Source organism: Tripterygium wilfordii, chromosome 17, assembly GCF_013401445.1.
Source record: "Tripterygium wilfordii isolate XIE 37 chromosome 17, ASM1340144v1, whole genome shotgun sequence".
In the NCBI taxonomy this organism is placed as follows: domain Eukaryota; kingdom Viridiplantae; phylum Streptophyta; class Magnoliopsida; order Celastrales; family Celastraceae; genus Tripterygium; species Tripterygium wilfordii.
In genome coordinates this window covers 10,229,481-10,246,245 of record NC_052248.1, presented here as the reverse complement: position 1 = coordinate 10,246,245, position 16,765 = coordinate 10,229,481, and the positions used below count along the sequence as shown (strand labels likewise).

Below are 16,765 nucleotides of genomic sequence, written 5' to 3'. Positions count from 1 at the left end.
GGAATCCAAGTGATCGCACGATGTACGGGCCTCAACCCAACCAGACTCTGCTCCCTCTTCTTCCATTAAGTCATCCTCCAACTCATCTTCAAAACCATGTTCCTGCAAGAATGAAAATATTGAATCCTCTACGTTTGGGAGGCGAGAATCTCAAGGGAAAAATGACATGGTATTACCCGCCGAGGAGGAAGTGAAGAGGCAGCTTGTTTCGCCATTGAAGGAGTCTCAACTTGTATCGTTAAAACTAAACTAAAACCTCCAAATCGAAATGTTCATACTTGATATAGAGGTTGTCACCGGGTTACCGGGTCATCTAACGTCGCCTTAAGAAATAAGGAGTCTCCACTTAAAGCCTCAGGTGGAGTTGTGAAGTGGGCCCGTACTGCCTGAAGGGCGGCCCAAAAATATGAGTCGTAAGTCTTAACTGGGCTAGCGTTCGGGCCCTCGAAAGGATAAGGCCCAATTAAGTTGCTTATCTGCCCCGGATCCGGGTCCGAAAACTTAGTCCAATGGCTACCACAGGTCCACAGTCTAGGGTTTTGACTTTGATTGCTCGTTAAATGCTCCAAGTTCCTGCAAATCCACGGTGCGATTTCTAGGGTTTGCAGAAGAACTCCACAGTCCGCAGCTCCCAAGGTTGAAAGAAGAGCGAGCGATGGGGCACTCCAACGTGTGGAACTCTCATCCCAAGAACTATGGCCCTGGATCTCGTGCCTGGTAAACTATTGTCATCCTTATTTTCTCCATATTGGTTCGAATTTTCACGTTTTGTTATTCTATAGCTCACACGCATAAATCTTCGTTGATTTCTTTAAGCTGGATATGAGAATCATTCGCTAAGTTCAGAAAGTGTTGAAACCAGTCAAATTAGTTTTGGAATGTCTTCGGTTTATTTCCTGCGTAGACTCTTTGTATTTTGATCTGGTATCTAAAGTTGGCTTACGATTAGGAAGAATTTCATTTTATAGTGGTAGAACACTAGAACTTAATAGAGAAGTTAGTTGATGTGGTAGTTGTACTGATTTGCTTGAACTTTGTAGGTATTGGTGAGGTAAGATTATCAGTAAGAAATCTAGTAATGGACTCTTCCTCAATGATCTCAAAATCTTAGGGTGAATAATCTCATATCAATGACCTTTTCTATTTTCTTATGTCTTGTCTCTGCATTAGTGTTTCCAAAATGGACATTAATCTTCATTTTAATTCTGTTCTGAAGTTAGATGATTCATAACTTTTTGATAGGCTGTCTTTCAAGGTTATATGAACTGTTCTCTACACAGCTCATGAAATTGATTGTTAATTCCTTATCTTGTGTGATTGGTGTATTGTTTGTAGTACTCCTTTCTGATGGATATGACCTTGTAGTGGTGAAAAACTTTTTGTTAACTGAATGTGGTTTGAATTTCAGCATACTTTATTAATTTATTTTTCTTTTTGTTCTCTTGTTTTTTACTTTTTCATGTTGTCTTCTATCTATTCATTTTATCATGTAATTGAGTTTAGCTCTTTTATTATGTTTTAGACCAATTGTTTGGGCATGTTATATTCTTTGGAGTGATTTGGTATCCTTAGTAATCAGTATAGGACCTGTAACATCTGTGGGTTGCGTACGCTTGGTGCTAATTGACATAATTTCTTTCGCATTCTTCTTTTAAGATAAACTTCTATAGTGTGTCTGGCCATATTCGCCTTGCGGAAGATTTCCTTGCACTTTTTCAATTGTGAAGCACAATGTGTAGCTTGATACTTCTTAATTATAAAATACTTCATGCCCAAACTGGCATTTCTACTCGTCAAAACATAAAATAAAATAAAAACAGGAGAGAGATAAATAATGAGTCAACTTCTTTTTTTTCCGTATTTGAGTTATGTTTGTTGTTTGCAGCCTGCTTTATATCTCTGGCTTTCACTCTCTGGGAATTCCTTTCTTGTGCTGTTCAAAAGATAATGCATTTGTTGAGGCTATTGTCCCCTTTAGGTCTTTACCTTTGCTGGTTAATGACTACATTAAACCAAGTCCGTTTTGATTTTGGAAATATTTTTTAGCCAGCAATTGCATTAATTATAAATGTTTATTATAGAAATCATTGCTCAAAGAATTGGTCAATGTAGTTGCATATGTTGCTGCTGTTCTTTATACCAGTTCTATGATGTTACATGTACATCCTATAATTTCACTATAAAACTTAAGTACAGGGAAGAAGCACTAATCCTGTTATTCCATTTTTCTTCTCAGTCGTGTGTGTGGGAACCCCCATGGTATCATTCGGAAGTACGGCCTCATGTGTTGCAGACAGTGCTTTCGTAGTAATGCCAAGGAAATTGGCTTCATTAAGGTAAAAACCTTCCATGAAATTTGATTATGTTGATAGCGCATGTCAATAGAAATCATGATCATTCTTTTTTATTACTTGATGTCATTTTCTAAAAAACTTTTCTTTCCCTTGCAGTACCGCTAAAGGAGATTTGCCTTTCCCACTAGCATGGAAGAATTGCCTGGAGAACAATCATGGCAATCGTTTTGTTTCTGAATGAATTTTAAAGATGCGTATTTAGTTGATGATAAATTATTGAACTTGAATTGATGCAAGGATTGAAAACTTTTTGGAGTGTCTAACTTGGGTACTACTGGTCCCCTGTTCTTCAGCTATTTTTTCTTTTCTAATGCACAGCATGCATCTGTCCCCCACTTCATTCGAATTGCTTCCATCATATTGCCAATAAGAGTACTTCAATTCCACAAGCTATGATCTGTTGGAGGTGGGATCTGTTCGAGTCTCATGCCCACTTGAAGAAAAATGAATTTCAATTAGGTTTACATGGGGTTCTGTGTCTGAACAATGGGAGGAGACTTTGGCAGCTGTTGGGACAACCATTACCCAACCCACGAAGGTTCTTTAGTCTTTGGGTACCTCTCTGGTCCCCAATGTTCACCATCCCTATTGTTGCGTTGGATGGAATTGCCCACAAAAGAAGAGGAAATAATTAATAAAATTTAGTAATAAAAGATGAAAGTGAAAGTGGTTGGTTGGATTGAATTTTCGGCAACCTGTCTTTTTTCCTCCTTTTTCTTGGGTCCTTTTAAGGTTTTTTTACTTGCTATTTTTAGATTTTCCTTCTAGACAACAAATCAATTCTCTCCTACCAATTTAAGTATGAAGTTCAGATTTTGAAGCAAGCAATAGTGTTCTCCAGCGAAACTTTGCCATCATTTCTGACTCTTCTTCACCATCATATGCATTACTTTTCAACTGGAAACTTCTAATCTGCAAGTGAAGACCAAACACATTGTTTTGAATTCAACTTGATCTTGGCCATTTCATTTTCTAGGAAAATGCAGTCTCTTGTGAGTAATTTGTTGGTCATCAATCACACAACCATAGTAGCAAAGCACATTTTTTTTTTCCATTCAATTTCTATTAGTTATCTGAGTATATGTAAAAGGGTATTGATAACATGTGTCCTTAGGGCACTTGTTAAGGATCCATTATAGAAAACCAAAGCATGTCATGAGTGACGAATACTCTCTCACTTAATTTTTTAAACTTAAAATACATATCTTTTTCAAATTCTAATGCACATTTTTCATCCTTATCTAGTGCCTTATGGGTACACATTAGCATTTTTCATCCTTATCTAGTGCTTTAAGGGTGAACATTAACATTTTCGTATGTAAAAAAGTCTCTATTTGTTGGTTATCAATCACAAATCTCATAGTTACAAAAGCACATTTGGGTCTTCCAATCAATTTCTATTAGTTATCTTAGAATCTAAGAAAATGTACTCCCCAACTAGTGTTAAATATTTTGATCACATTTAACAAATGCATTTGGCCCATTAAATTAATGAATAAGAATAGAACAAACTCACAAGTGGAAAAAAGAAGCAATCTTTGAATATTGAGACAGAATGATTAGTCTTTGCAATTTTATTTCTCACTTAGAAAGTAGGGCTAAAGAAATAGTACCACTTAAACAACCTATCACCATTAGGTGATGTATTACTTTTAAACTAATTTTTTTATATGGAGTGTATTTTAAGGCATATGGGATTCAAAAGCTTTAGCTAATACTAGTATATTTAACAGTCATAGCTTAACAACTAGGGTTCTTAATACTTATGCTTTTGCATTTTTTAATTTTGGATGAATTTGTAGAGCAAAAATGACTCTCTCTCTCTCTCTCTCTCTCTCTCTCTCTCTCTCTCTCTCTCTTGCTTTATGCTTTCTCTGAGTGTGGCTCAACAGTATGATTAGATTGAGACTCTTGACTAGCTTATTATTTTCTAAAAACTCATCATCAAGCCCCTCATATATATGTAATGTTTTTGCAAGGGTAGATTTGCTTCAAGATTTGGCATAGTATAATTAATTGAGTTGTATTCGTATGCTAAACTTTCCACGCTAATAAGTATTTAAGAAGATTAGGGTTTAGGATGAGTGAAGATTTGCACATAGCCAAGATTATTTCTATAAAAAAAAAGTTGGTATTATCATATATTGTTCCGTTTGGATTATCCGATTCTCGTGAATACATTGTTCCTCTTGAACTCGGCTACTATAGGCTAAAACCCAACTCACTGAGCAAGCTTAGCTCCTGCTGGGCCCAGGAAATGCCTTGTTAGCATGTAAGGGATGGACTTACCCATATATATACAAAACTAAGATAATTGAATGGCTAAATACATAGGCTACAATAGCCTGAAACCCAACTCACCGAGCAAGCTCAGCTCCTACTGGGCCCAGGAAAGACCTTGTTAGCATGTAAGGGATGGACTTACTCATATATATACAAAACTAAGATAATTGAATGGCTAAATACATAAGCTACCACAGGCTGAAACCTAACTCACTGAGCAAGCTCAACTCCTGCTGGGCCCAGGAAAGGCCTTGTTAGCATGTAAGGGATGGACTTACCCACATATATATATACAAAACTAAGATAATTGAATGGATAAATATATTGAATAAGAAATAAGCTGATACAGTGAATCATAGTTCTCGGGGGTATTGCCATTGGAGTAGTAATGACGAGTCCTTTTCTCTTAGCTGGAATGTTTTGTTGCCGACCAACTCAATCACGTAAACTCTGGCAAGAACTAGTTTATATATGTTGAACGAGAAAATATGATGAAGAAAAAAACAAGAAGAAAAGAAGATCATCATTTTGTTTCATGTATAATTATAATAAAAAAAAATTAACTAATCAAAATTTTAGATTTTTGCCTATTACAATTCTAATTTTTTATTTATCAGTTTTTGTGTTGTGTTCCCTCAAAAATAATTTAAAAATAATAAAATCTGCCATTTTAATTCAACAATAGAGAACAAAAATAAAAATCAAATTATTAATTTGATATAATAATCCTATGGTGTTTGATATTACTTTCAGTTAAAAATAATTAATAATTAGTTACTATAACAATCTCGTGCATTGCATGGGCTTACCCCAAGTGATTGCTTAATCTTATCTACAAGTTGAGCTCCATATTAATCCCATGGTACTTGATATTCTTTTCAAAAATAATTAATAATTAGTTAGTATAATAATTTCGTGCATTGCACAGGCTTAATTACGCCTAGTGATTGCTTAATTCCCTACTAGTCTTGAATCTTCTCATACATAAAGTAGCTCTTAATTAAGAAAGTCATGATCAATATATATCATTGATGGTGCTATATATATATATATATATATATATATATATGATTAACAGCCCATGCTGGTTAATTAGTACAAGAGAAGTACTTGTTAGAAGCCAAAATAATAATGCGTTAAAAGCAAGGGACAATATATATGTGTGGAATGAGATGTGGCATCTTATAATTACAAAGTGATTAACATTGTAGTTAAAACAAGAAAAAATGGGTTGTTCCTTAGCTTGCAAAAGTCACTAGGCAAATATCTTGTCATTACTTTTAATATATATATATATATATATATTTGTCGTCAAATAAATTAAGTTGGGTGTGTTTTCATTGACAACATATCAACTTAGCTTGTTCTGCTTGAAAGCTCTTTTCATGGAGGAAGTTTAATTTGCTCTCTCCTGTACATGTCTTTTCTCCCGGGTACGTACACTCTCTTCATCTCCTTCTCCTCTTTTGATTTATTGCATAATACCATCTACTTTTTATTATATAGTATACACACACATATGTATACATAGACTTATAGTTCAATTTAGAAATATTAATTTTAGTGTTAATCAGTAAATAACAATATGCATGCAAGAATAGCTAATGATGTGTACAAGAACACTAAAAAGAAAAACAAACTCAATTGTTGATAAAAACTCATGAGTTAATTAGGCCTTTTCAACCCTTATAGATTTTATTTGTCAAAAGGGTTTAATTTGGAATGGATGGGAAGGGGAGAAAACCTTAATTTGTTTGATAGAGGGGTTCATAAAAATTCTATTTGAAATTGGGGGCTCAAAGAGGAATATTGAAGATGTGAGGGAAAACCCTTCAAAACTCCCCACAAGTTATTTCTCAATCTACCCTTCCCAACCTTCATTTCTCTAAAACCTTCATGCCAATAACGCCCTTAACTTACCTTCACAACTTTGAGCCTATTACCATGGCGGCCTATTCTATGCACTCAAGTTTGGCTCCAATTAATACCCCACAAATCTAAGAGGACTCCAATTAATAAAACCCTTCTATATACTAATTATTTTAATTTTTATTTAATATTTTCTATTAAAGAGTTTAAACCAATCTGAATTCATTAATAAAGATAACCAAATCACTAATTTTTCTCACATCAAATCACAACACCCAACATCTCTATTCTAAAAATATTAATTAATCAAAACTCTTCATGACATCTCTTCCCATCAAGTCTTCATGCCATCAAATTTTCCTTTTTTTTTTGTTGTTTCTCTTTGAAATCACTTATGTTTACCCTTATAATAATACTAGAGTTCATATTTATATGTCAAACAAATTCAATCACACACAAAATTTAATCACAATTCATTTTGAGTGGATGTTAAGAATTGGTATTTTTACAAATCTTTGATGACATGTCAGTTAAATCTTATTATTTTGAATACACTTTAATTTGTAATTTTACTATTCAAAAAGATAGAAAGATCAGATTACTATAACTATTTAGGCCTCGTTTAAATTAGGACCTTATCTTCTTTTATCTTAACATCAAATCCCATAAGGTAATACCCTTTTTTTTGGTTAGGTAAATGAGAATGAATGAGAACTCGAAGTTGGGTATCACTCAATTCGAACATGAAAAGTTATTGCTCCAGACATAAGAAAATATGCCCCAACCACTCTCCCTCTAAAGAAAATACCCAAACCCTAGACGGTTAGAGTCATTGATAAATTATGAGGATTTTATGGATGAAGTCCTTAGATTTTTAGAAGGAAAAAAATTGTGATTCAACAGTTTATAACTATATTTTAATGTGATTGAATAGTATTATTATTATTTTTCTTTCTTTTTTGAGGGGTGTGTGACTGTGATGATTGAACAATTTGGTATGATGATATATGTGGAATCTAAAATATGTTTTCTTAAATTATTTGAAAAAAGAAAAAGTACTTGATCACATTCTAATATAATTCTTAGAATAAATAATGAATAACATGATTCATTATTTAATAAATAATAAATAATTAAGTAAAATACAAAATTGCTTTTGAGAAGGACAAATATTAGAACAATGTGTAATTAAATTAAATTAAATTAAATTAACTTAACCTAACGTCTCTCTAACGACACACCAAAAACCCAAACCCCCAAAACAAACTCCATTCCCAAATCTTCCCTTTCACCTCCTCTCTCTCTCTCTCTCTCTCACTCCCACTCGCACTCGCACTTCCACTCTCTCTTTCTCTTTCTGATCTCTGATAGCAATTCTCTACTGTCGCTTCTGAAAATGCAGAATCTTGAAGAAGCAATTTCTGGGTTTCTCATATCTTGCAGGTGTTGGCTATGAAAGCCACCGATAGCCCACGTGTTTCTGGAGGAGTGGTGAAGGAACAAACCCACATCAATGTGAGGGAACAAAGCGAGCTCTGATAATGGTGGCTGCCGTTCCTGAACCAGCTTCTACTGAAAACCCAGCAAGGCCTCCTCTTTTGCCTTCCTTAGAGAAAGAGCGAAATGGGTTTGTCCCAGCAAGAAAACCCAGAGCCAAACAAGTCCCTTCTAGATACCTTTCACCTTCTCCTTCCACTTCTACTTCCTCTACTACTTCAACAACAACCACCACAACAACTTCTTCTTCTTCTTTTTCGTCTTCTTCAAGAAGGTTTCCCTCTCCTCTTTTGTCACGGTCTACGAATTACGTGCCTTCCCCAACAGCTGTCCCTAAGCGTTCCCAATCCGTAGACCGGAGGCGGCCAGCCTCTGTTACTCGGCCGGTGACTCCTCAAGGCAATGCGGGTGCGAACGAGTTATCTGCGGCGACAAAGCTGCTGGTCACTTCCAGCAGAAGCTTGTCTGTTTCGTTTCAAGGAGAGGCATTTTCACTCCCGATTAGCAAGACCAAGACAGCTACAACCCCCAATACGAACAGGAAGCCCACTCCTGAGCGGCGCAGAGCGACCCCAGTGAGAGATCAGACGGAGAATTCGAAGCCCATTGAAAAGCAACGGTGGCCTAGCAGGTCCCGAGAAGTAAATTCAAGGGCGAACAATGTTTTGTCAAGGAGTTTGGATTATAGTGGAGATAAGAGTAAGGTGATCGGGTTTGGATCTGGATTGGTGGGTAAATCTTTGCAGCAATCATTGATTGATGAGAGTAGTAGGAGGTTGAGCTTGGATTTGCGTAATGTTGAGCAAAATCTAGATGGTAATTCTGAGCATGAATCCGATACTGACAGTGTGTCCTCTGGTAGTGCCACTTCTTGCTTTCAAGAATGCAATGAAAATGGGGTTTCGAAGGAGAAGAGTGGTCCCCGTGGTATTGTTGTATCTTCTAGGTTTTGGCAGGAGACAAATAGTCGCTTGCGACGGCTGCAGGATCCAGGATCTCCTTTGTCTAGAAGCCTCAGTTCCAGGGTGGGTATCCAATCAAAGATTATTCAGTCCAAAAGGTTCAGTATTGATGGTCCATTGGCATCCCCGCGGACAATAGCTTCTCCTGCTATAGGAGCTACAAGACCTGCTTCCCCAAGTAAGCTTTGGGCTTCCTCAGCTTCCTCTCCTTTGAGAGGGCTCAGTCCTGCTAGGGTAAGGAATGCAGTTGGTGGACTGTTGAGTATCAATTCTAGTAACACCCCTTCCATTCTCAGTTTTTCAGTTGATGTAAGGAGAGGGAAAATAGGGGAGGATAGAATTGTAGATGTACATCTGTTGCGGCTTCTGTATAACCGTTATTTACAATGGCGGTTTGTGAATGCAAGGGCAGATGCTACCTTCATGGTGCGAAGACTGAATGCAGAGGTAAATTTATTTAATTGCTGTACACTTGTATTTGATTGATTTCACAAATGGATTTTAATTTACACTTTTTGTTTCTCAGCTGGATATTGTTTCTCAACATGGTTCCTTCTAGTTGTGGTTTATGTTCAATTTGATATATTGTCAATGTAGGAAGTTGATTAGAATTTGTGAACATAATAATAGCATGTCTTCCTCAGGCTAGAAGGGGAGAAATTTTTTTTTTTTCTCAGCTGAATCTTTTTTATATTGTAAACTACCAAAGGATTGGGATTTAGGCATCTTGATTCTTTTTGAAACTTAAATACTGGCCACTCTATTTACAGTATGATAAAATCCGTAGCACTTGCATCAGTTTAGAGGTATTTTAGATAATAGAAAATTCATATTTGGGCAAAAAACCAATTGCATTAGAATCTGTTAGAGTTCTGTATAACTATTGCATTATAAACTATTAAAATAACATTATTTTGTATTTTCTCTCTCCTCTCACCTGCATCCCACCTGAAATAATATAAAATCAATAAAGAAAGAAAAATTAATATTTTAATGAAGTAGAGATTATAACAGAGATATTGATGCAGTGATTGTTAAATAGAGAAGCTGTAAATTGTCAAAAAATGTTGTTTGAGGAGGTAATATAGAGAATCGGTTAAGAGACACTAATGCGAGTGCTCTACAAAAAGAGACTTACTACCTTGATCTGCTAGGCAAATTGTACACTTTGACCCGTACCAGCCACTTGGCTTGGCTCTTTTACTGGAATGTCAGTGTTGCTATTCATATTGAACATGAGCCACTCATTATGATAGAACAGCGATACTTGATGTTTCAGAATGTTGAGCTGTCAAGGAATGTTGAACAGCTATATTCATATTGAACATGAGCCACTTAACTTTGTATGATTATTTTCAGTTAGTTTTAGTTTTATCTACCCCCATGAGAGCTTGAGTTATGGGCGTTTCTTTCATTCCGGTATGTTAGCCTTATTGGGTCAGTCCTCTAGCACCAATGCCAAGCTCAAGGCAAACAGTTGCATAGGAGCAGGAGAGAATAGAAAGGACAGGGAAGAGCGAAGAGGAGGGAAAGAGGGTGGAGAGATATCTGAGAAGGAAGAAAGAGGGTAGAGGAGAAGCCGGAAAAGGGGGTTCAGGAACTTGATATTTAGTCCCTTTCCTCAGCTTATGTATAAAGTTTTCGTGGGACAATATGCTAAGCCGTTTTCGAAAGCAAAGAAGGCCATAACTTGGAGCAAAAGTTTCTAAAGAGAACCAATTAAACTAATATAAATTCATTGTTAGAGTAAAATAGTACATTTCAAGTTACGACCTAAATATCAGGCTCGACATGCAGTGTCTAGAATATGTCCAAATAGGTCTCATTTTGATATGCATTACAAGGCTCTGCTTGTGGATAAACTTGTGTACTTGGCTGAGTCTGGCTCAATTAGAATTTGTGAAGAATAAGCCTGGAAGGACTGGGTAAGGTGATGTAGAACCTATGCAGAACTCAATGCACACACTTACACAGGAGCAATAGGAAATAGAAAGAACAGGGAAGAGAGAGGAGATTGAAAAGTGGGAAGAGAAAGATATCTCGGAAGGAAGAGAGATGGAGATGAGAAACAGCAAAGACAGAGAAACCTGGGAAGGGAGAAACTTATATTAAATATATTCTTTCAACAAAAGCTTTTTCTCCAAAATACCATGATACTTTTGTCGGGATGCAGTAGAAACCCATAACTTGGAGCGAGAGTTTCATATTCATCCATTCAAAGTTAAATTGATTGCCCTCATCATGTAGGTCCAAACATTACATTTACTTTGTTACAAATCAAGCACTTATCCAGTCGCATTACAATCAACCTTCACGACCACTCTTGAAAAAGAAAGCATGTTAAAAAAACATGTTTTCTCAATATTATAGACAGTATATTCAACCCTCTAAAGGCCCTAGTATTCCTTTCCAGTCACGTAGTCCAGCAGGTAATCAGAGGCAACATGTCTTGTACTCCCTTTTGATTCTTTGTCTCAGATAAATTAAAAAAAAAGCCTCCATACCTCCTTAGTTGTTCCTGAAGTGAACCCAATTAATGCTCTGCATTCTCCTGATCACATTCCACAAATTTGTAGTCTGCTAACAATGACAAGGGTATGATTTTGCATTTTAAGAAAAAGAAAAGGGTACAATCATTAGTACGTTCTTCTTCTTTCTTTCAAAACAAACATATGTTCAACAGACTTGACCTAGTTCCTTTAGTTACATCCTACAACATCAGGATTGGTATGCAGTTTCTAGACTGTCCATATAGGCCTCATATGATTTGTGTCACACAGCTTTGCTCATGAATGGATTTTTTTACTTGTCTATGTCTGGCTACATTTGAGTTTTTGAAATATGAGTATGGCATGGACATGTGGCCCAGCGGTTAAGTTGCAGAGGTGCAACTTATAGGTTACATGTTCAAACCCCAGAAAGGCGGAAACAACCTCTTTGCATATCATGCGGGAGAAGGCTGTGTACATCTTGCCTGTCCCTGCTCACTGCGGGAGCCTTGTGTACTGGAGTTTAAAAAAAAAAAGCTTGGCATGGGTCAGCTTATGTAACTGAGGCTTGATTTATGTTTAATGGGACAAATCTAGAAGCTTTCTATGTTGCCATGAGCTTTTTGCACCTAATGATTTTGTTCGTCTAACAATAATCAACAACCATTTCCTGGCAGTTTTTATTCTACCATTTGAATATGTGACCTAGTGGTACAGTTGCAGTGGTGCAACCTAGAGCTCACAGGTTCAATTTCTGAAAATAGTCTCTTGACAAATTATGTGGGGATAAAAGGAGTCTTGTGCACGGATGTTGTTTACCTTTACTTATTCTTACAGCTACGACGACATTGTTTGTAGTGGCATGTTTGGTGGCACTGCTCTGTATTGAAAAATATTATACTTTGTTACTGAAATTTCTTGAATATACAACAATGCGTGATGCAAAAGTTTTGTAATCTAAATGTCATTCCTTGTACCAGAAAATTTTATGGAATGCATGGGTTACAACTTCCGAACTACGGCATTCTGTGACTCTTAAAAGAATCAAGTTAATGTTGGTCCGGCAAAAGCTGAAGCTAGCTTCCATTCTCAAGGGACAAGTAAGATTCAGAGCTGCACCTTTATTAAAAACTGTATTCTGCTGGTTCTTTTAAGTGGACATTTACCTTAGCTTCCCTGAATTGGAAATAAGTGTATGCTAAAATTTTGAAATATGTTTGCACAAGAGCAGCTTGCAGCTTATAGGCTACGTAGATTGTAAACTAAATTAAATATTTGAAAATCAATCATATGGAGTGAAAGTATGAATTTTGTTGTTAAACTAGCTTTGAGGCAGCTGCTATCATCTTTCATGACCAGTTATATTTTATTCGTTTCTACTGTGTCTGACATGGTTATGCAATATTCCTTAAAAACTAGTGGATCAGTGCAAAGCATATGATGTTACATATCTATTGATCAATAAGAGAACTTGTTTAAAAGATTTATTGAATTTAAAATCTCCATGTCTATCAGTATACACCCGTATAATCATATGATTTTAGAAATTGTGTCAATCATCTCCATCAAAGCCTTATTCCCAAAACATTTTGGAGGCGCCTTTATGAATCATAAGGAGAAGTGGATTCTCCTATACAATTCGTTTCTGTCTAGAACTGCACTCTATACTGGTCCTATAATGTCCATTGTTATGTGTTATCTATGTCATCCTTATCTTTTTTGACCTCCTTTATCTCTTTGTACATTTTAGTCTCCTGCTTGAATTTTCATGACTTTTCACATCAGAACACCAACATTTTTGCTTTGTACATGCCCAAACCCTTGGACAATTTTGTCTAATTCTACCTTTGATTGGAGAGCTTTCCCTAACCTAGATCAGATAGCATTTTTCTTTTCTGGTCATTGTGTAGCTGCACATTCAGTGGCATTGTGATTTCTGCGATGTTCATTGTTTGAGCATGTTCTCACTTAATGGTCCAACATTATGTGCTATGTATCATTGCAGGGAGAATAATTTTTATACCTTTAACCTTGAGTGCATCATGTGTTCATGCAAAACATTGGATGCAATCTTTTACTACATCCAATTAGCTTTAGCCTGATTTATTTATTTATTTGAAAAGCACTTTGGTCTTGTGAGACACATCATCCTTAATCTATGTATCCTTTCGAATTGTTTACCTAAGATTAAAGTGATTTCTCTTTCCCATCTATTTTAATCGGTTTATCATCTCCTTTCATGGCTTTGTTAAATTTACAATTCATGTATTATGTTTTAGTCCTACATATTCCTAAGCTAACTCATGATTTAGCCTCTTTCCCTTAAGACAATATCTACAAGCATATTAATGAGAGATCTGTTTAGATTATTAGTGTTAAAACTATGGAAAAGGAATATATTTATCTTGTTTGTGCTGTCGATTGTTTTCCTTCTTTACTCTCTTGATATTCTATTGAAGAGTCAGTTTTCTACTAGAAGCGTGCAATATATTCTGGTCATCATTCCTGGATATACACAGCAGGATTTATTGTAATTTTCCATATATAAGTTCTGTCAACCGGCTTGATAAACACAATTTTAAATGAATTTTGTTTGATTATGCATTTACTCATGCCAACTTCTATTATTATTTCTCAGATGCAGTTGGTGCTGCATGCTAGTATTTGTTGTATCATTTATTCTTCTTGATAGCTGAAGTTGTTTTACTGCATGTGGTAGATAAACCATCTAGAAGAATGGGCTCTTCTAGATAGAGATCACTCTAGCTCTTTGCAAGGAGCAACTGAAGCTTTAAAGGCCAGCACTCTTCGTCTTCCGGTTGTTGGAAAAGCAACAGTATGTACCGTAATATAACTTTTAAATGTCTGGCATGATTAAGGTTGAAAAAATTTAATCTTGTTCGTTTACCATTTACTAGGCTGATATCCAAAATTTGAAGGATGCTGTAGGCTCAGCAGTTGATGTTATGCATGCAATGGCATCCTCTATATGCTCTCTATCATCAAGGGTAAATTCATTCTTGTAACCGTTATTCAATATAATACTATAAACAACAAATCACTTATGAGTACTGAAGAATGATATGGTATTCATTTATTTAGTCTTTGGTGGTAGATGACTACTCTCTTTTGTTTTTTTGCTTTCAATATTTTGTTTTAATCTATAATAAATTGTTGTTTTTCTGTCTCGTGTGTTGAGTGCTTCAACATTTTGTGTTGGATCCTAAGTGAGGTACTGACTACTAAGGTTCTTCTTTTGTTTCCAAAGGGTGGTGTTTGGAAGGAGATATTTGGGGTTGAAGGTTCTTTGAAGTTTGAAAGAAAGGAATACGCAAACACAGAAACGATTGAATTGTGTTTTGTTGCTTTTGTCATTAAGATTTAGGTGCTTTAGTTCAGAAACACTGTATGACATCTTTTGGTTGATTTGCTGGTTTAGCAGGTAGGTTGGGCTTGATGCGTCTTTAATGAGGTCAAGATAATGGTGATTTATCTAACTTTTAAGTAGCAGCATAAGTGTTATGGCAAGCTATTTGGACCTCTCAGTTTGCCTAGATATTCCCATGTCGGGAATTTCTCTTTATCGTTCGTTAAGAGGCTGTGTCTCCTTACTAATTTCTAAATGCCCACGTCATTTGTTAAGAAGAATAATTTGCACCACCTTATTTAGTTGTTCTATCACTAACCTGAGACTTGTCCTACGAAAATAGTGATCGGAATGGGACAATGCGTGTCGAGCAAAGACAAGTAAAGGAGGGGGGGGGGGTCATATGTTGGTTCATAAAAAAATTGCCAAAATATTTTCACTCAAACATATACCATTTGGCCTCCAGTGGCACAATCTTTACTTGCTTGTGAGCCTTTTGTGTAGCAGCCAATAACAGTTGAAACTTCTTGATTCCATCATCGATACAGTATAGGCTGATTGTTCTAAAACCCACCGTCTTAGATTGTGTATTTTTGCAACAAAGATAATTTTTTGGCAGTTCAAAATTTCTCACGTCTTGGTGACTTGGTTTAGTGATAAGCTGGTAACTCCAATTTATTTAATCCTTTCTCATTTTTTCCTTTTCTTTCCTTTTTCTTTCTTGTTTTTTTTTTGCGTGTGTGGGGGGGGGGGGGGGGGGTTTGAACGGTGTTTGGTGGATGGGGTTCTGGATCGAAGTCTTATGGTCAACTATTGAAACTGATTGTCTCCTTTCTACCGGGGAAAAAAAGGTCTTGTTCAAACCACTATATAAATGCCGAAAACTTTGTAATGGAAAACAATTTGTCCTGTACGTCAGTTGATTATTTTGGAAGTGGCTGCCTTATACATTTAAAACCATTTGTCATTCACAGGTGGAGGATATGAACTCTTTAGTGTCCGAACTCGTGAATATAACTGCGAAAGAAAAGGCTTTGCTTCAGCAATGTAAAGATTTCTTGTCCTCAATAGCAGGGATGCAGGTAAATCAGGTTTTTCATTGTGCTCCTATCATTAAACTGTCGTTCATATGCTCATATAGCTCTGGTATTTCATTAACAGGTTAAGGACTGTAGCTTGAAGACGCATATAATACTACTAAACCGTGCACCAACTATGAGCAGTCTGACAACACATGTGTAGAACTGATCTTACTTGACAATCTCACTCTGAATGCTAACATCACTGTCCCCCAGCCTTTTGTTTTTCCAACGGGTGGTGGCGCTCTGGAGGTAATAAGAACGGATTGATCATAGCTAGTTTTTGTTTTGAAAATTTGGCAGGTCACACCATTCCACGACACATGTATTTGGTATATCTATGTTTTGAAGATAACCGGAAGTAGCTCTGCTCGCTAGTTAGCTTCAAGTTACTCTTTTCGCATTTGCAGCGAAATTGAATGCATGTATGTATATAGTGTAATGTTCAGCTTGTTTTTAATCATGTTAACATGTTATTGCTACTAGTGATTGTCATTGAATCATGATGAGACCAATGCAATTGCTTTTCTTGAGTAAATTTTGTTTATAAACCGTGATGCCTACAATAGACCTGCGAAATCCCGGCCCCAACTTAAAGAAAATAGTGAGAATCACAGCTGCTTCAAGGGTAAGGGTTAGTTCCATACAGATATCAGTTGATATCTCAGTTATTGTTGAGTTGTACGTACTTAATTTCATATGCATCCAACTAAACAGTTTGGGAAAACTGAGATACCAATCTTTAACATTTTTCGCATACGATATAATCATAGAATTACAGTTTACATAGCTCAGTTTCGAAACTTGAATCAATCCTCACAAATCCAGCTTAAAGGTTAAATATGCGCTACACTCTAGTGAGGCA

General features: G+C 36.1%; 2 protein-coding genes across 2 annotated transcripts; both read left to right on the top strand.

Moving 5' to 3' along the window:
* Window positions 1-559: 559 nt before the first annotated feature.
* LOC119982251 (40S ribosomal protein S29-like) lies at window positions 560-2,663 on the top strand. Its single transcript, XM_038825539.1, has 3 exons — window positions 560-717; window positions 2,237-2,336; window positions 2,451-2,663. Exons 1-3 carry the CDS (start codon window positions 656-658, stop codon window positions 2,457-2,459), a joined length of 171 nt encoding a protein of 56 aa, XP_038681467.1. The 5' UTR covers window positions 560-655; the 3' UTR covers window positions 2,460-2,663.
* Window positions 2,664-7,765: 5,102 nt separating this feature from the next.
* On the top strand, window positions 7,766-16,433 carry LOC119981980 (QWRF motif-containing protein 2-like). The gene is made up of 6 exons (XM_038825119.1): window positions 7,766-9,412; window positions 12,435-12,554; window positions 14,174-14,290; window positions 14,373-14,462; window positions 15,796-15,903; window positions 15,983-16,433. Exons 1-6 carry the CDS (start codon window positions 8,048-8,050, stop codon window positions 16,061-16,063), a joined length of 1,881 nt encoding a protein of 626 aa, XP_038681047.1. The 5' UTR covers window positions 7,766-8,047; the 3' UTR covers window positions 16,064-16,433.
* Window positions 16,434-16,765: the final 332 nt, after the last annotated feature.